The sequence below is a fragment of the Sinohyriopsis cumingii genome, chromosome 16 (assembly GCF_028554795.1).
Source record: "Sinohyriopsis cumingii isolate HCF-2022 chromosome 16, ASM2855479v2, whole genome shotgun sequence".
NCBI lineage: Eukaryota > Metazoa > Mollusca > Bivalvia > Unionida > Unionidae > Sinohyriopsis > Sinohyriopsis cumingii.
Window position 1 is genome coordinate 73,814,923 of NC_142976.1, and position 21,596 is coordinate 73,836,518.

At 34.5% G+C, this 21,596-nt stretch overlaps 1 protein-coding gene across 1 annotated transcript in view; it reads right to left on the bottom strand.

Moving 5' to 3' along the window:
- Positions 1-20,968, bottom strand: part of LOC149780787 (uncharacterized) — a 78,043-nt gene extending 57,075 nt beyond the window's left edge. Inside the window, exons 1-2 of the mRNA XM_089937863.1 lie at positions 20,384-20,968; positions 10,065-10,088 (exon numbers count right to left, since the gene is read on the bottom strand). Coding sequence (XP_089793989.1) covers positions 10,065-10,088; positions 20,384-20,909 — 550 coding nt within the window. The 5' untranslated portion in view covers positions 20,910-20,968. The remainder of the gene's footprint in view (positions 1-10,064; positions 10,089-20,383) is intronic.
- Between the last annotated feature and the right edge of the window lie 628 nt (positions 20,969-21,596).

Consider the following 21,596-nt stretch of genomic DNA (forward strand, 5'->3'; position numbering starts at 1 on the left):
CATGCTTGATCCTCCAACCAAACGCATCGTGTGGTGTTGAAATTAGAAGCAAACGACTTACATATTACTTGAAGAAAGTCAAGAAGAAACCATTTTGTTTTAGAAAGCATTCCTCGCGAAGAAGATGGGATCGAGTCTGACTTTAGTTACACCTCGTCATCTTATATGACATGTTGGGAGAAAACGAAGTAAAATTCAAACTTTGATTTATACGAAAAGGACGTGATTGTAACACTAGTACCATTTACATTACTCCAAGTTTATTTCAACAAATTAAAGCTTATGGCACAACAAGTCTCAATATTCATTGTGTGGTCTTGTTAAAAAGTCCAAGTGGCAAATCTCAAGTGAAAGGTGAAAGTGTTAGTCAAACAGTTAGGAACAGCTGGTTAAATAATGTGTACGGCAATGCCATTCAAACACCTCATGTGTATTTACTCATCGATTTAAATCCCACAAATCACGATTATTTGAGATTTCATAGCAATTTGTTTCATCAATGAAGTCGAGAAGGAGGTCTTGTCCTCTTTTATCCCAATCTAAAAACAAAACTAAAATCCTATAAAACATCCTACACGTCTTTTTTTTTAATTATAAAAAAGGTATTCAACAAGACCTTTCAATCTTATCCTCTTACCAAATAATTTGTACACTGTATGTCATCGGTCGCAAAACAATTGACAAGAACGTGCTCATTTGTTAGAAGCCGATCTCAAAGAAGTAACGTCAATTACGCCAAGGAACCATTCACGTACCTCTTAAAACCAGGTTCTTTTTTTAAAAAAGTCATAAAGTGACGTTGTCAAAATTGACAGATCCAAGAATTGATGCTCAAACAAAAATAAACAAATCATTTTGAAACCTGGTGGAATAGGCTCTTTAGAAGATGTCATTATTCGTTCTCTTTTAAAATGGTATCTTAATACCGACACGAAAACAAAGAAAAAAGCTAAATCCCCCCCAAAAGAAGACAGAAGATCGAAATAAGAAGTCTGGTGGTGCAGGAGGTGCATACAAGAAAAAAGCCCCGAGAAGAAAAGTCCCAAGAAGAAAAAATCTCATGCCAGAAGGAAAGGAAATACTGCTGCAATACTTCTGTTTCGCCGTTCATGATGGTGCCTGACAAGCATAATTTAACACCCATGTTTCCTAATTTAATTAGAAAAGGAACTTCTCCATGTAAGGCAGAAATGACATTTTATTCTTATTTAGCCACTGCTGCTACAGTTAAAAACGAAGCCTCACCCAAAACAGAACAGGGGTATTACAAAGTTTACTGTATTACGAGTCTATGCTCCTGGAATAAGTAACAGAAAAGAGTGAAGACAAGCTTTGAACAATTAAACAAATAATTTATTTCCCCAAAATACTAAGTGAAAAATAAGAAAAAGGAATTTACAGTATTGCGAATTAAGTCCAATAACATTCCAAGAATTAAAAAACCCACAAGTCCTATCAATGAAAGGTTCTAAGTGAATCAAAGTTTAAATCCAAGATAGAAGGCGACTGCGTCTCTAATAGCCAGCGTTGTGCTGATGTGTCAACAGTATCTTGCTGAATCACAGAAAATATTATTCCAGTTTTTTTTAATTCTATATAATTTCAAAGGAATGTCTTTGTCGAAGAATTATTAGAATACTTATGTATTTCCAGGGAAAATAATCACTTTAAATTCAATAAATTCAATAATTTGGTGAAAATAAAAACTCAGCCCAAACTGGTCACAACATAAATCTACTCGAAGTCTCATGTGTTAAGGCACAACTGCTAAATTTCATACTGTAACAACATCAGCTATAACACTAACTACAACGCAAAACAGATTCCCGGATGAGGGTCAAGAGTTCAATTTTCTGGAAAGCGATGGAAGTTTGTTACATGATCAATATCATGTCCACCAGCCGTGACCTTGACTGAAATTAAAGATTCTTACTCTGATAAAGAATTTTAAAAAATTAAAAAAGTTGTTTACCAGAACTACTGATTGTGAATCAGGTTGGCAACTGGATACATTGTTTCATTTATTAGCTGTTGATGTCGAAAATAAAAATATATAAAACACAATCAGTGAGAACTGAACTCTATTCTGGACAATATCAAATTCAGTAAAAACAAATACATTACAGTTCCATGTAAATACATTACAGTTGCATGTAATGGAAATTTTACAAAAATCTAACAAACAAAAAATTAAATTACACATATATATACATAACAACTGGATTTATCAAAGCAATTTAGTCCATTGAAAACATCTCATCATCGGGTGCTGCCCATAAAGAAGTTGATACGACAAACAAAGAATCTAGGGATACGATTCACTTCAGTGTTTTTGATCTGAAACAACAGATAATACAAAGACAAAGTGCAGATCACCCTCCTCGTCTTCCCAAGACACAACTTTACTCCAGAAAAAGGAGAAGTACGGGACACTCTCCTCTGTTGGCAAATGATTGGGATGTTTCGTCGGTACTGACTAAATCTAATTCTCCGATGCGAAAATAATTAAATGAAAAAGACCCAGAAGAAATCACCAATACCGTGTGCAAACGTTGTTTGAATGTTTTGAAATGAACGGTATCTTTGTCCAAGATACAGAAACAACGGTTTGGAAAGTATCGGAATGTTTCTCGCCAAATGGTGAAAAACAAAATACCCATTAGTCAAAATAAAAATAATGCAGGTTCAACGAGGAAGATTTCTTTCCATGCTGACAATACCCTGGTTAAAATTGGTTGCTCCTTGTTAGTATCGATTTAGGAGGAGTCATGAGATAAGAAGGAAGAAAAGAAGATAAAAAGGACACCATTTTTTGGGATCTATGAATCGTATGGAAGTAAGAAACCTCAATTAGTTCCATGCAAACGATGGCTGTAACTCTATAGGTGGTACCTCATTTACCTCCGAATTCTACTTTCAACGGGATGTCACAGTTACAACAAGAATTACAATCGTTCGATAGATCGAACCGATTTGGAAGAAACAAAATTTGCAATGGTACGGACAAATATTGCAACATCTTAAATTCTTTCACCAGCAAGCGTTAGACAAAACAGCTAAACATACTCTGAGAGATTTCTAGACGATCATGAAAAGCGAACCCAAAGTTGCAAAAACAGACACAGCCACATGGATGGGGAAGAAGATGACGTACGTCTGCTCCAAAAGAAACTTCGATTTCAACTTCCTTGTTTACACCCTCACCTACTCCAAGATGAAACCAAATGAAACCTTTAGTCAAAAAGATGATGTCGAAACCTTCTTTAGCAGAAGAAAGAAAGAAAGAAGGGGCGATATAAATAAAAAACATCGACGAACACGTCACCAATTTATAAAAACCGCCTCCTACTCCTATTGCTTGTCGCACACGTCAAAATTCGTCCAAACAATACCACACGAATCTAAGAGTAGTGTCAAACAGTTTGTAACTTATTAAGGAGCAAACACATAAACCCCTAATCATGGAGACACTTTTAGCTAGAATTTATTGGACCAGGCTTTAAAAAGATTGAAAAGGATACAATCATTTTTTCACCACCGGTTATCCTGAAACGAAAGCCAGTGTCGCGGAACATTTTGATAGAACTTTGAAAGAATATAATTGGAAATATTTTACTCATCAACACCGTCTCAAGTACATCGAGGTGTTGCAACGTCACGTCAAATATTAAAATGAATCTTGTCATTTGCGGATCGAAAGTGCATCCTAAGAAGTGACCCTCGTAAAGAAAATGATGATCTTGGATGGATTATTTATAATGTCACCTATCCCCCCAAAGAAACAAGGGATGTCAAAGATATGAAATTGTGTTCGCAATGGAAAATAAATCAAACGCACATTTGACAAAGCTTATTTAACTAACTGAACAACCGAATTGTTTCGTGTCATTGCACAAGTACGTGGACGTGATCATCCTGTCTATAAATTGGAAGACATGAACGAAGAAGTGTTTAAAGAAGGTTTTTATTTCCCTGCCTTACAACGAGTGACCAAAAAAGAAGACGAAGTGTACGATATAGAAAGCATTCTCGATCAAAGAACATGTAAGAAGGCAAACGCCAACTTGAATAAGGAAAAGTACGTTAGAAATATATCCTCCTAGTTTAGATTCGTGGAATGACCCTTCACAAGTCATCGACTGTTGAAAGAATAAGTACCATCATGTCGTAAAGCACATCTGCTAAATCCCCTTCTTAGGGTTCCTCTCTCCAAGAACTTCAAACATAACCTCTGTGTTTGAAGTGCGCAGAGCATGGGCCTAAAATTCAAATCGTCATTTGCTGCCTGAAGGCATGTGGTGTATTGGGTTATCGCAGTAGTCATTCCCAATTTGAGAGTATTTCAGAGAGTATTGTTGGACATGAGGATGTTGATGACAAAAATGAGAATGTTGTATTTGAAGGTGTAGTTAGACGTAGAACAAGGCGCTTTTATGTGGGTGGCATTGGCGTCAAATCTACTGCTGAAGGCCTCGGTAAATTCTTGAAAGAATACGATATAGATCCGTTATCCATAAAGTTTATCCACAGTAGACGTAATTGTCTATCGGCCAAGCTGACTGTATATAATTCAGACTGCGACACTGTTGAAAATGATGTAACATGGCCAAAAGGTGTTTATGTAAGAAGGTGGTATGGGAATCAATCTTGGCGAGACAGGTTTAGCAATCGCGATCAGGAGGCAAATGAAGGTGCAGGATGCGATATTCTGTGACTAGGGTGACAGTTAATTGTTCATAAATTTGCCATTATGTTCTGTCGTAAGTTAATGTGTTTTGTCATCTTTGTCATTTTAGTCCTGCTTTCACGATGCATAAGTATTAATATGCCTATATTGCAAGTTAATATGAATCTTAATATACTGACCTGGAATGTTAGAGGAATTATGTCCTCTGCTCTTAGCTTTAGTGCAATGCTGGATAAATATAATGTTGACGTAGCTTGCGTAACTGAACATAAACTATTACAGCACATACTTCCATTTTGCGATACTATTCGTTCTGATTATAAATGCACTGCTAAGGCAGAGGATATTTCCTCTAATTGTATGTTAATAAAATGTGGTAAAGGAGGAGTTGCAATCTTCTGCAAAACTTCTCTCATGAGATATGCTAACTTTATAGATGAAGTTAATAGTGACAGAGTTGTTGGCATAGAATTCAAATTTCCTGATATGCAAAATGTATATATTTTTTGTGTATATATGCCGACCCTATTATATGGCATAGATTGTTACAAAGCGCAAATTGAGTTGATTCAAAATCTCTATGATCAGTACTCACAGCTGGGGGACGTGTATTTTACTGGTGATTTCAATGCAGTAGCTGAACCAGCCACTTTCAGAGATTACAAAGATAGAGTATTTCATGAGTTCTTGCGATATAATAATCTAGTGAGTGCTGGACATTTAATAATATGCACTGGTTCCCGCTATACGTTCACCCCAGCAAGAACGATGATTGATCATTTTGTACTGTCGGATCAATGCATAGGTAGATTACGAAGTGTGCACATTGTTTCAGATCACGAAGAGCACGCGATATCTGACCACCTCCCTATCCTTACTTCCCTTCGTACAGTGACCTGTGGGAGAGACTTCAGACAGTCTATGAAGAGAAACAACATAGCCTGGAATAAATTAAACGCTGATATCTTGAAAAACTATCAATCTGAGCTGGACCTTCGCCTGAAAACTTTAGATATAGATACTATTTCGGACAATGTTGATAGCTTTTACCAGCACATTGTTAATGCAATACAGCAGTCAAGCGACATCGCGCTTCCAAAGTCTAAATTCAATTATCATGCCAAACCATATTGGTCAAATGAACTCAAAGAAGCACATAAACTTCAAAGACAAGCTAGGTATACTTGGATAAATGAGGGAAGACCGAGGGGTAGTCAATTTAATTCTTACAGAGAATATAAAGATAAGAAGAGAGACTTTAGAAACGTTCAAAAACTGGCTGTGGAAAAATATATGGGGGAGGTGTATGAAGAAATTGAAAAAGCACATGAATGCGATGTAAGACACTTTTGGAAAATGATCAACATTAAGAGAGGGAACAATACAAATTTTTGTCAGGAACTATCAACTGATGGAGTTTGTGTCCGTGATGATGATTCCATCGCAAATGGCTTTGCTAGATACTATGAGGACATTCACACGCCGAATTTAAACCATAGTTTTGACGGAAACTTTTATGAATTTATAGAGAGAGAATTAAATCGGGGTCTACAGGACGAAGTAAGCCATATCGAGGCCTTACAGACCAGTATCAGTTTAAATGAAGTAAGAGAAATCATTAAAGGTCTAAAGAAATCAAAAGCATCGGGCCATGATCAAATTTGCAATGAACATTTGATCTATGGCAGCGACTACCTCATCGAGTGTATGACAATTTTATTTACTCGGATGATTGATCAATCTTACATACCTGTAGATTGCAAAAAAGGGTTAGTAATACCACTGTACAAAGGTAACAGAAAATCAAAGAACTCCCTCGAAAGTTATAGGCCTGTTACTTTACTGCCTGTTATCTACAAAACCTTTGAGAAAATTATTCATGAACGTTTGGTAACTTGGCTCAAAGATACTAATTCTAGTATACCCAGTTCACAACAACATGGTTACCAAAAAGGTTTAGGCTGCACAACAGCGAGTTTTGTGCTGTTGCAATCAGTACAATATAATGTAAACATGGGTTCACGGGTTTTTGCTGCTTTTCTTGATACAAAAAAGGCATTTGATACCGTGTGGCACGAAGGACTGCTTTTTAAATTATTCACGTTGGGAATTACGGGTAAATCCCTTTTGATATTTTTTAACATGTATACAAATTTACAGAGTAAAGTTCTTGTAAATGGGCAATTTTCAGATTGGTTCTCAATTGGCCAAGGAGTGAGACAAGGGGGTGTTTTGTCAACCTTGATGTACACAATATTTATAAATGACTTGCTGCTACAGTTAGAAAATAGTGGATTTGGAGCAAAGACTGGATCCTTAGCTGTGGGAAATCCAACCCTAGCTGATGATATTTCACTTTTGGCTATATATCCTAGCAATCTACAAAAGCTGTTAGATATAGCATACGACTACAGTAATAAGTGGCGATTCGAGCTTAGTGTTACAAAGTCATACATTATCATTTTCGGACCCCAATACAAGAATTTTATCAATATGAAATGGTATCTTGGCCCGTCATGTTTGCCGGTCACCGATTCGGCAACACACCTGGGTCACCGGATTAACTCAAAGCTGACGTCGCATGACGCAATACTCGATGCATGCAAGAAAGGGAAAAAATCTTTTCACGGTCTGTTTGGTATTGGCATTAAACCGAATGGTTTAAATCCTTTGGTTGCTGCAAATGTAATTAAAAAGGTAATTTTCCCTTCAATGTTTTATGGAAGTGAATTATGGTGTAACATTTCAAAAAGTGACCTCGCTTTATTGGATAAAACTCTGAGGTATTTTGCCAAACATTTACAAGGTTTTCCAATACATACAAGATCAGACATTGCCCTGGGAATGCTAGGATGGACATCAGCGCAGTCCGAAATTGATAGAAGAAAATTGATGTTTTTACACAGATTGTGTTTGATGCCTAACAATGTACATACTAAACGTGTGTTTAACGTTGCGTTATTTCACTTCATTCTGAGCGGATGCATGTCAAGCTGCGGGTTAATTTCAAATTTATATTATACCTCAAAGAAGTTTGACTTGCTCGGGTATCTAACTGATTATTTACATCATTCTGAAATTCCAGATAAACATAATTGGAAAGAAATTGTAAGGTCAAAAATTGTTGGTCTTGAAAATAGCCTCTGGAGAGTTCGTATGTCTAATCAAGCAGATTTTGATAGATTCTCTTCGATACACGAATACTTACGACCTGCCTCAGTGTGGCAGTCGGCTAAAACTAGACAACACACTAAGGTATTTACATATGTAGCTAAACTATGGGCTGCTGTTCCACAAACACAGCTTGATATGTGTATTAGATGTGGGAATGTTTATACAGACTTGATACTTCATTGTTGTGTTAGTTGTCCTTATATGTCGAACTTTCGAAATTCTTTCTGGGATTTCCTTACTGATAAATTTCCCCTGAGCCTGCACATTACGTTATTTAATGCAGAAGATGAGCTGCAACTACAATATCTTTTAGGTAAAAGGTTACCATCAGGAGTAATCGACAAAGAAAACTCCAAGCTATTCGTCCTGTATGCAGCATACTTTGTCATGCAGTGTGCAGCTATCTTCTGTAAATAAGGTACTGAAACTTGCAACTTATGAGTTGACGAACACTTTGTTGATTGATATTGTGTAAGAATTTGTATTCCAATATAGAATTTTTTTTTTTTTTTTTTTTTTTTTTTTTTTTTTTTTTTATATATTTATTGATTGTATTCAGATGATTTATTCTTATATCATGTAATCTTCCATGGAAGGAAATAAAGATGATGATGATGATGATGAGCTTGCAATAAGAAGACAAACAATTGTAGACAATTTTACTCAAAAGTTGTATTGGTTATCTTTTTGCCAATCCTTCCTTGAAATATACTACAGGCAATAATTTCAACATCCGTTAGCCTGCGACCAAAAATCCATTCGCCATTCTTCCAGTCACATCAGCATTAGCAATCCTCTTCTGAAACATTTGGAAATTAATTCTTCCATGGCATCTAGTGACTCCTCGGAAACCAGAGCCATCGAACTATGAATAACTACTTTCATTTAACTTTACCGAATGACTGTTCTGTTTATGTTTTCCAACAATAACTCATATTGTTTTACTGCGAAATTACTTCAGACCATTCAGTTGGATTGCTAAGCTCATTGATAAGTGGCTTCGACAGGAATCATTCATCTTACGCAAGCTCTTAATATCAACGAAGGTCAAAACACTTTCACCGTCGATATTCTCATCGAAAAGGCCCAAGAATAATTAGACAACAATACTCATGTCATTTACGAATCCAAATTAGGATCACCAGAGCATCCTTAATTGACCACCTGTACCATGAGAATCCCTTCTGGGTATTATTTTAATGCTCAATGGTCGAAACGATCGCTGGTATTTTTAACAATCAGTTTGGCTAAGCTCCTGAGAAATCTCGCAGGAGTATACTGATTCAATACCAACAAATTTCTCATCGTCTAAAAACATATTTGGTTAACAGGAAAAATAATGTCCATTCATTTTTGTCTCCGTTTGTTTTCTATTTTGGGTGTATATGCTGTGTGCAAGTGTTTATCAATTTCACCTTCGCGGGCCCTTCTTTTACACTGTACCCCACTTGTTGGACAGTATGTTTGTATCTTTATATGAAAGTATGGATATATAAACGCTCCTCGTTGATAGCATGAACGTGTGTTAGGGTAGAAATTCAAAACTGTAATATTACATTTTTCCTCTTTCCTATAAAATGTCTACAACGTTTCCTTTCACCATTTTAAGATTATCATTTCCATTTTGACACATCAACACTATTGACCATAAAGAAACTTTGACCCTATAAACACCTTTGTCCCAACAATATCATTCCCATTCTTAACCAATAGACCCTTATATGAGTATCATTTCACCACTAAAAAGGCACTCCCATGCAAGACTATGTGCGTATGTATAATGTATGATATGGTTCCAAATAGGTACACTTAACTACTCATTTGGACAAACATATTAGTGTATTAAAGGTTATTTAAAACTGAACGATAAAAAGACCAACAGTACCTTAACTTCAATACAGCGGTTGAGCTCTATATTGGCTATAGAGAAAGAATTAATATTACAAATATAACTAAGATTATTTATTTTTTAAAATTCTCATTAAGTCACCCATCTGTGATTAATCCAAACGTCGCCCATAACATGCGAAATGAATATATTTAAGCTTTATGTTAACGATATTCACATTGACCACTCCATGTGGAAATTATAACTTTAATTTGGAAGTCCATTAATAGGTCCGTTGCAAAGATTTATCAGCTATTTGGTGGACATATGCAATAATATCTAAGAAAGAAAAGTGTGACACCCCATAATACGTACCATAATCTCTGGCAGCGAACACACCTGAAACAAAGAAAAGTCGACATTACCTATACTTCAAAACATCGATCGAGCCGAACGTTGTCTATAGAGAATAAATAATTCAAAAATCATATATTATATTTAATGTCTTTGCAATTCCCATTTGAATATCGATGAGGTTAGATAAGTTTCCAATTTAACAATGGGCTAGCATATGGACAAACACACATATTCATCAAAGGTTATATAAACGTGAAAGATACAATCACTAAAATGACCTTTGCTTAAACACTGCGGTTGAAGTAAAGAGAAAGAAATATTATTATTCGTATACCTTATTTTACCCTTTAACAGCTCTGCAAATTTTTGTCAACCGATTATGATTAATCCACACGTCTCCAATAACGTACGAAGGTGGTACATTTTAATTTTATGTTCCCAACATTCACAGCGATAACGCATTGTATTCGTTATAGCTTTAATATGGAACTATATTATTAATGTTACAGATATGTATCAACTATCTGGTGAACATATGAAATGATACCTACGAAAGACAATTTACACATCTTAGTACTTACCATCTTCTATGTTAATGAATAAATCTTAATAATAGACTAGAGAAATAAGCTCTACTTCAACAGAGTGATTGATACGAATACTGACTACGCAGACAGTATTAGTATAATCCATATACTCTATTTAACTTTTAGCGAAGTTCCATCCTCCATTAGGATATAAATGCCATCCTCAGAAGGTTTTTGATTAAAAGTGCCTATGTATGTATGTATGTATGTATGGATGGATGGATGGATGGATGCATGCATGCATGTATGTATGTATGTATGTATGTATGTATGTACACATTCATACGTATCCATCTATGAAACTTAGTTCGAGAAAGGTTTATATTTTAATATATAGCCGACAATTTCAAAATTACTGATAGATATTTTCGGAACCACTATATTTGCTTGAATCATTTCATTTAAATTAAGGATAAATTTCCAATTCAAGTATCTTTCTAGACTGAGTTGTATTACAGCGTAATACAGTGTATTGTAGTATTTTTATGTAGATCTGTATTGTGTTTACTTTTGTCCATGAATGAAAATTGTTAAGATCATTTGTAAACAGATGTTTAGATATGTAACCTTTGTCCATGGATGTGTACTTTAAGATTTACAAACATGTTGAGATGGCCTTTTGACCGTAGAATATACTGAAAGAGAACGTATGACCCTTTCTTTTCTCTCACTTTAGTGATGTAGCAAGGGTTAGATTTAGGCATTGTTCGTCTTTCATTTAAAGGTAATTGTTTATTATTTCAAATATGAATGTTATGGTGTGGTTATATGCGTGTTTTTGGCGAAAGTGCATAGTGAATAATAATGCATTGATACTGATCAGGAAGTGAAATCAGTGACCCATTGCACGTTGCTATGTTTAGAGTCCAGCCTCCGCCCCACCAAACAAAAGCCAGATAACATATACCAAGGACCTCACCATGAGTTCATATTTCAAGGTGCTATAGATTTACGTATGATTTATTAGGATTTGGACACGGTGGAAAATTCATTGCTGAGAATCAACTGTAGCGACCATATAGGAAAACAATCGCGATCTGAGTTATGTCAGTATTATATACATAAAAGTTTAGATTGGAATACCAAGCTTATTATTATAGATAGACACAACAACTTTTGATGTGAGGCGTACATTGTCTTTGAAAATAGAACTATATGTGTAATTACCTGCTTATTTGGCAAAATATTATATTTATACTCGCAGATTCAATACGAAAAATCCTTCTATTTTTGCCTTTAAGCAAATAGTTGCAATGCATAAAAACATTGAAAAATACACTGCTAAGGTAAATAAAAAAGAGGACCGATTTCTTCAAAAATGTACCTCAGTAATGAACATGTAACTTGTCTCTGACTTGATGGTAAGCAGGAACAAAATACTGTAATATTACAAAGTCTATGTCACCTAGATTGTGTGCCATATGCATGTGTGCATGTTTGTGTGTGTGTGTGTGTGTTTTCTTTTTCAGTAGATTATATGTATTATCCCTAGATTATCTGATAACCAGAAATGTTTGATTGTAAGGTTAAAGGTCAAAGAAAATTTTAAAATTTTAAAACAAAATGCAATTGTGGGTTGATGCTCATTATAATCATCAGGTAAGTATGCCTGCACCTTTTCCAAGTTGCAATGGTGGATACTTTCGAAAACAAATTCAGAGAAAATATCTTTAAAGCTCATAATTAGGCATTTATTCCAAGTCAACGAAGACATCTTTCTAGATGATATTGCGCATTACCAAGGTCTCATAAAGCATGTATAATGTACTTGCCACAATTTACCAGGATTAGCTCATACTATCACGCTGATATAGAACATTTCAAATGCACGGCCTAAGTCTTCATGAGAGAGATCAGCAAGGTTAAGCCTTCCTGAAGTTATATTTTTCTGTTACATTGTCTCCCTTTGTGGTTACTGACATTGAAACGCAATGTATTTTTTTTTTGCTGCAAAATATAGTACTGGTCCCATCAAAATAGGAAATATTAATGTGCTTTTTATTTATACCAACAACTAGCAAAGCACCAGACAAAAATAAACATGGAACATAACACTTCTTATTGTTTCTTTAGTGTTTTCACCTGTATACACCTGCACAGGCATATTACAATTTGCTACAAAAATCACCCTCACATATCTTACTTCATTACCCCTTGGACAAAATAATGTACAAACTTAAACTACCACTTGTTTTAAAATACCATTTTCTTGTTAACTTCGGTGTCTAAATAATTGTCAGTTTGAGTTTTAAAATACTTTGAAAATAATAATTTTATGCTAAAATTTAATTTTCTAAATTTAAAGTTTACCTAAGAGAAATTTAATTTATCAATGTCTGTACATGTCAGCAACAAAAAATTCCTATACTTAAGGAAGATATAGCAAGTTTAGTTTTGACGTTTCAAGAGCACTTGGTCCAATACGTCCCCTGTGCATCACCAACACTACACTTTCTGACAGCTGTCACATATCTTGATTCCTACGAATTGTAAAAACACTTCGAGAGTAACTTTGTAATAGGTGTGGAATGCAAATATAAATGAATAAATATGGCCATAAATAATGAGCTTTCTTTATTATTAGTTTTCCACAACAATTGTTTTGTTATGGTTTGTTTCATTTTTTTCTGCTGTCTTTCCTTATCCTCCTTTTTGCTTTGTTGTTTTCACCACTTTTTTCTCCACTAAACATTTTGTACTTACTTCTATCCTTTTCTTTCCTTCTATCCTCCATTTTTTACCATAAAAATTGTTACATGTTGTTGTATTTGTCTTTGTCTTTTCCAATACTCCCTCCAATTGCTGGCTACGTCTTTACCCTAAGTTTTCTTTTGTACACTTCAATTACCATGATGGTATTATACAAAATACAGAATACATAACTTAGATGCACAAAAAAATCAGCAAACCAAACTTAAATATGTCATCGGGGTTTCCTCTGCAATTTGTTCGTCAACCCCTATATTTCACTCAGGGAAATATGTCTCTATTGTTACATGGATGAATATGTAAAGCTTGTAACTTTCATTTGTCAGGGATTAATTGATTCATTTAAGGGAATGATGTCCGGAACTACTTAAAACAAAATAAACACTCATTTTATCTTCTTCAAGACACCTAAGTGTTTCAGAAATGTGAGAGTTCCTGAACAATCATCTTGTGACTACGAATGTCTTTTTAATTCCTTTTTATCAAACTCAAGAGTGGTGGCTATTCCACTAGAGAATAATTTTCAATTCACCATACATAGAACCAAGAAAGAATATGCTGGTAATAAAATAATTCCAGATATATCGTACAGAAAATAATATATTTATTCCCATTCATGTATACGGTCCAAGCCGAGATAATCCATATTTCTACTCAGAGTTGCTTCGGAAATAGTTTTAACTATAAATGATCAACTTTTTATGTAAAAACACTGTTAGCAATTAGGTGAAAAATCAGACTCTTACTCATCGTTTAATATCAAATGGAGAAATGGTATATTAATTTAATTAATTAAATGAAACAAACTATCAAAACTAATAAATGTCAAATTTTAGAAAACAAAGATGAATCAGTTTGTGGAAATTTCCATGAGAGAAATGAAAGATAAGAGAATAAGATCAAGGGTAAAATAGACTGTTAATGTAGAACGGGTATCAAAATATTGCTGTCATTTGAAAAATGGAATCTAGATAAGTAAAATCATGCCGAATGCTGGAACAGATACTAGTGTACTCCATGAACAAGATTCTTTTCTAAGTTTGTTTGGAGTGGGGAGAGAGACAAAATTAAAAGAAAAGTAAATATTAAAGACTATGATGGGGAGGCTTAAAATGTTTGAATTCATTACGTTTGGATTCTGGATCAGAAGAATGGTTACTCTCAAGCACAAATGGAAAATAGTACGTGCTTTTATCCTAAGCACAGAAAGAAAAAAAGTCGTATTTGGAATAGATTTTGTTAAAAGAGTTATTGTATACCTGAATGAATTTGGAGATACATATTTTCAGCTTACACAAAATTGTATAATAAGTTTGCTGTTGAAAACAAAGAACTCCTTCAAACACAAATATAGGTGAATCATAGTATCATTATTCGAAATTCTGCTGTAATGTACAAACGTTTGATTGAACAAGGAATCTACCATAATATTGAAGATGGTTCGTGGATCAATCTTGACATGTTTCGTAATGAATTTGGATTACATGCAAAGTTCCTAACAATTTTGTGGACTTTTATGTACCGTAATCTACATAAATAATTTATTTACGTAATTATCAATTATAATATACAGCACCCATGCATGCACCCATCGATCTTACTTTTAAGAGATAGAAAGTGCTGTAAAAAGAATGTATGAAACACTCATTTGCAATCATCATGAGCTAGCCTTGATTGCAAAATGGAATACAGAATTCGAAAATTTACACGAGACTGAATGAAATAATCTTTCATTTGATCGCGACACAATATAACCAGAAGTCTTAGGCTTAAATTACTTCAAAGATTTTGCACAGAATTTTTAGCAACAAATAATTGTATAACATACATTGGAAATATTTCAAATAATTTGTGCTCTCTCTCTCTCTCTCTCTCTCTCTCTCTCTCCAGAAACTATGTAGAAGTTTTATCACATTTTCATTAAGAGAGTCCAAAAATACAATCCTTCTAGGTTCACGGAGTGGATAGAGTGAGTGCAACAATCTCTATAACTTTTATGTTATCAAAGTGACAATTTATGCTTTTCACCACAGATTTTAAAACAATTGACTTATTTCTATTAAAGTTGAAAGTATTTACTTATACCTGTCAATTCAATCACGAATTATCAAATATATTATATTTTGAAAAAGAACTGAAATTAAACTTTGTGTCAGAAAAGTATTCTGCATAACAAAAAGTACATGGAGCAATTTTGATACAAAATGTCAACAATATAAAAGGTTGCTTTTAAACTGAATATTAATTTATTTTTTTAACCAATCTGTCTATAGTAAGGCATGTGTTTATAACATGAGGATGCAGTAATAGGATCAGTATATGTGTCTATATCCAATGATGTATTCCCAGTCCGGCCACCTGTTAGACTGTGTCCTAGCCACCCAGATTGTCCCAGCAATGCCCTGTGTACGGAGGTCACACCATATTAATGAATATGTTTATATCTCTATAAATACTTCTGTATCTATTGATATTTTCACGTTTGTATTTGTGTGCATGCTTGTGTGTATGCATTTTTATAGGTGTAAGGGTATAGGTATTTATATGTGTACACATTTTTGTATGTAGATATATGTATGTATGGGTGAGTGTGAAAGCTACCGACGAGAAAAAAGAAATCGAGCGGAATAACAGCTGCAAGATGAAATCCATAAGAAAACCGTTTAATTCGCGACATACAACCCATGTGTAGTGTCGTTGCTATTTATGGACCGGCTGCAGCAATAACTGATAGGTGTGATGCGAAATGCTATTATGGCAATTATGATAGGCACACCAATCGAAATTGTCGTTGGATCCATATCAACAGTAATTGGTGCCGCTAGCAAAATAATTTCGTTACGGCTGCATTCGCGAAATGCATATATATTCAGAAATTCTTGAGGCGGCATAAAGTAGTCTAAACACAATTGCCAAGCTGTACTCGGTGACCACCACAAATACAAGTATTACCATGGCGGGGTTCGAGACGGTGATGGTTTGCTTCTTAAACGGAGTACTTTAGAAAACATAAAAGTATATAAAATGCCCCCCGCCCCTCACAAAACACAACAAAATAACACCAAAAAAAACTAACAAGCAGACCAAATTATTGAGTAAAGAAAATCAACAATGGAAGATAATCTAGCGATGTGGGAAAGGAGGCAAAACGGATGGCAGAATACTTCCTAGATAAAATCCCGGTTGAAATGAAGTATGAATATAATTTTTGTTCCATCAGCTCACGGACCGGTCGGTGAGCCGGTTGTCTTGTGCAAGCTCAACACCGATTATGTTGTGACATGTCCCTGTGCCGATTAGGATATGCTCATAGTTGCCATGCGATTTCGTGTGTGATGTGTCCAGTTAGAATTTCAATAATACTATAATGCTTGGTTTGTGCACCGAAGCGAGCGTTGATGAAAATGATGACACTGGTCAGTAGATAGTGGACAATAGTCAGTAGACAAGGATAGTGGACAGTGGATTTGGACATGGAAGTGATTGCAAAGGAACTGTTGTATGCTATCATGCATTTCACGTCGAAGGAGTTTGTTTTGCTATCTTAGACGTAACCGGTAACATAATACCGGGACTTATTGTGGAAACTTCGGTTGGGAGTGCACGCGGGTTACAATCGAGGGTGCACGCGTACGTGAAAAAAAAAACAAGGGGGTAAATGTCATGGGAAATGTAGAAGATTTAGAGATCAGAAACTAATAAGTGAGTTGAAAGAATTGTTGATTTGAGATGAACTAATCTGTTGAAATAAAAACATATTCAACATATTGTAAAATGTTTTACTTTATCTAATTATAAAAGCACGGGGTTGTTCACATTGTCAAGCTTATAAAAGGGAATAACTTTCGTAAAGAAGCAAGCAATGACAAACCGAACATCTTCGGTAAAATAATTTACATGCCTAAGAAGTTAATGCAGCTTTCATTTATTGCGCTATCTCGAATAATACTTGGAGATTTGTGGTTGCAAAAATCTCTTCTGTTGGCGCACAGAATCAAGCTTTGCATAGTATAATGAGGAAATCTTGTATTTTCACATGTGAAATATAAGGATATATTTTTTACATGTGCAAATATAGTAATTGAAAACAATAATAATATTGCATAAATAATGTACTTTATTTCACTCATAAGTATATATTAAAAAGAGAATATTTTCTCTTAATATATTAATACCAGATATATTTCATGGCATAAAAAGAAGTTATTTTAGCGAGCGGTCGACTCTACAAGCTATCGCTTTTTGTACAAGAAGACGAAACATATCGGGCATTACCGTAGTAAAAAAAAAGAAATGTCTTGGTATTGTATGTTAGTATCATAGGATAAACTTGCTTCTGAATCGAAGCTTCGAAGATTAAAGTCACCTTTACGCATAACACTCTTACTTTTCTCGTAAGTGCACCTCATTTTCAATCGCATTTATTATCAAATCATGAAAATATCAACGAGTTTTGAGACAACTGTTGATTTGAGATTAACTAATCTGTTGCAGTAAATAACTGTTTCGTCTTTTTGTAAACTTTTTTAGCCTACCTAACCACAATTGTCAGTCCCGATGTCAAGTGGTACAACAAAATTTGTTTTCACATTGTTTTGAAGCTAGTAAAACGGAAAAACTTTATAAAAGAAAAGTAAATGATTACGAGTCAGATATCGTTAAGAAATAATGATTTCCACGCCTGAAAGTAACACAGTTTCCACTGACTGCTCAAGCTCATAAAATGCTTGTTTTCCTTGCTGCAAATATCACTTCTATTCGTATACATAATCAAGCATTGCATGCCGTGATGTGAAATCTTGTATTTCACGTGAAAAAAGAGGTACATTTTTCACTTGTGAATATATGGGAACTGAAAACTGTTAATCGATAATTTCTCTATTTCACACAAAAGCACACACACACACACACACACACACACACACACACACACACACATATATATATATATATATATATATATATATATATATATATATATATATATATATATATATATATATATATATATATATATATATATATATATATATATATATATAGAGAGAGAGAGAGAGAGAGAGAGAGAGATAGATAGATAGATAGATAGATAACAGAAGCCATGACCTCTGATTTCATTCTGGTTTGTGTGCCTACATTGGAAATAATTACATGAAAAGTCCACTGAATGAGTTTACCAACAGTAGCAACTCATCCCTGTTCAGTTGTATCATAATGATCTACAACTTTGAAACAATTTCCATGCGGTCAACAAAAGAAAAGAAGACAACAATAAAAACAAAATGTGCAAAAACTGTATGAACATTCGAAATTCTATCTCTAAATGGACATCTGCAAAGTCAGCAATAAAAAATATAAATTTGTTTAAACGATAAGATCAAACATAGTGAGGAAGTGTACTAAGCTCAACGGATCCCTCATATTAAGTATCTTATACACTCACTTATAAGTCGAGTCCAACAATGAACTGTCCAAATCCAGATCTACCGTCCAATAATATGCCGGAAAAATCTAGGTCTATTCAGTTGGAAGTAATCAATACCACAAGCAGTATAGATTTTGATCTGCCAGAGCATTATGCCACGACTGAGTAGGTTGTTTGCAGTTGAACTGATCTTATAAGCAAGTAGAGACGATATGTATCATATTTATTTGTTGTTTCAGACACATTCATTGTTATGTATGTGTGTGTATGTGTGTGTGTGTGTGTTATATGAATTTCCACACAAATGCAGATGGAAAAATTGACGGATGGAACGCATAAGGCTAGCAATGAGCCAAATACTTCTAAACCAGTCTACATATTCCTTTAGGAGACGTGCGAGTTACGTCCATTCGCCCGAAAGCGTTCGTGACAGAATTGTATTACGCTCAACGGATGTCTTCATTCATATGCGTCATAAAAAATAAAAATATATAAATTTAAATTCACAAGAGGAATTCAGTCTCGCACACATTCAACTTACATGTGTACAGAACACACCCAAAAAGCAAATTTTATTTTAGAGCGTAATTGTCAAAATCGCTTCTAAACAAGAACCATTTCGCTTGTTCGTAATGACGGTGGAAGAGTAACATAAACATAGTGCTAATACTGCGATATTTATTTATCCCAGTTGTGTTCTTGTCCTAAATAAAACGTAAAACTTGAAACTTCTTTCTATTCACGTTTTAAAGGGTCAGTCATGATCATAATGGCATTTTTATAAAATCGAATTACCATTACAAACGAAACATTATTCTTTATTTGCTTAAATTAGCAATATCTGTAGCAAACAGTTAAATGTACAGATAAATGTAACTTGAAACATATCATGCCAGAGAAGTTTAAGCTCTGATTGATACACGAAGTATTGAAGTGGATTGGTCTTATGAATATTCCTTTTATAACATCTTACAATTTTCAGTAATTATCTAGTAAATATCACAATGAAAAGAGTGTAACAAAATTAGCCATGTGCAAATTTCTTTTAGAGAAACACTCCAGTAAATATTTTTTTGTTACGAAAGAATTTAGACACGTATTAATGTTTATGTCTATTAGACGAAAAGTTTGGTTGATGGAAGAAGTTATGTGCGGTATCTACTTTATTTTCGGCCTCCCCCGAGGTAGCTATCGAGTTAGAAATTATAAATCAATGAATGAAATAAGTTTTGTGTCTTTTTATATTCTTGATGCTTTTTTTTTCTTAAAACTGGCAGGTGTTTTCAAGCTGCCCGGTGGAGGTAGGGGTGGGGGAATAGACTGAAAATATAAACATTTGTTCTGTCGACATAGATATATATTCCTACTTTACTGCATGCGAAATGCTTTTTCATTTTTCTATTGATTTCTGTAAATTTGATTATTTTTGTGATGATGGTTATTATTATTATTATTATTATTATTATTATTATTATTATTATTATTAAAGTGTTTGTGAATCATATATGATGATTTTGCACGTTTTCTCTACATCTGATTCAAGGTGATTTGATTATTAAGAGAGAGAGAGAGAGAGAGAGAGAGAGAGAGAGAGAGAGAGAGAGCATTCAACTAACCGTCAGAAAATGAAGACCTATTACCGGCGCCTGGGATCCATACTAGGATATTAGTTCTGGGAAGCTCGCGTTCGAATAATTCTATGCAAGCATGCTTGGGAAGTTTCAGACATTTTAAATGTATGCATTTTTTCAAAAGGGGTACAAGAACCTTGTCTGAAGAGTTGCATAAGTTCGTTAAAACAAGTTCATGCACTTGGTACCTTGTTAGTTGTAGGAGGTGTCCGAGTGTCCCCTGAGTCCCATTCCATGTGACTGAGGTCCAAAGAGTCCTGTCCCTACATAGATTGTACCAGTACTTACATACTAGGCTAACTTTTCTCAATAACTCGTACGCCAAAAGATATTTGAAAATCTCCAGTATCAACTGAACAGGAAGTTTATTGAAATGTGGACCTCCTGGAAAATCGAACCATTGAGTTGCTGTGTCACACACATAAAGTTGATTCGGTTTTCTCTTTCCCTTCCGACTTCTCATTCCTCCAAAATCGCTTTTATCAAGGTATTTCAAACTCCGCTCCGACATATCTTCTACTCTTGAAAAGCCAAATGCGACCAAGTTTCACTTCGCATAAGGATATTCCAAATCAGCCAAAAATAGAACTGTCGTAATGACTGTCGGTCACAACATCGAATTTGCAAATTGCAAAAGAGACAATCAATATGTTTATCAATATTAAGGTGCTAAATTATCGCCCTTGTCGACATAGGAAACTTGGAGTGTGCATGTAAGCTAAAGGTGGGGAGATATGGTAAGTGAAGTTTGCAGAAATGTGGGAATTATTTACTTGCCTTGGAAACCTTAGTTTGTCAGGTAGGTATCCCAATAGTATGTGGACTTAATCAGCATTATATTTAGATATTTCCAGATATGACATGTAATGCGAATTGATATGTCGTGTACTTCGTATTGACAACAGCTAATGCAGATACACAATATGACAGAGAAAACATACATATTCATGTAATACAGAGTTATCTCAGATAATCTTTGTTTAGCTACTAAGTATCTCTCTCTCTCTCTCTCTCTCTCTCTCTCTCTCTCTCTCTCTATATATATATATATATATATATATATATATATATATATATATATATATATATATATATATAGAGAGAGAGAGAGAGAGAGAGAGAGAGAGAGAGAGAGAGAGAGAGAGAGAGATTAGTGTAATCTTGTTGCATTTTAATACATGTTTTGAACAAGTTCTTT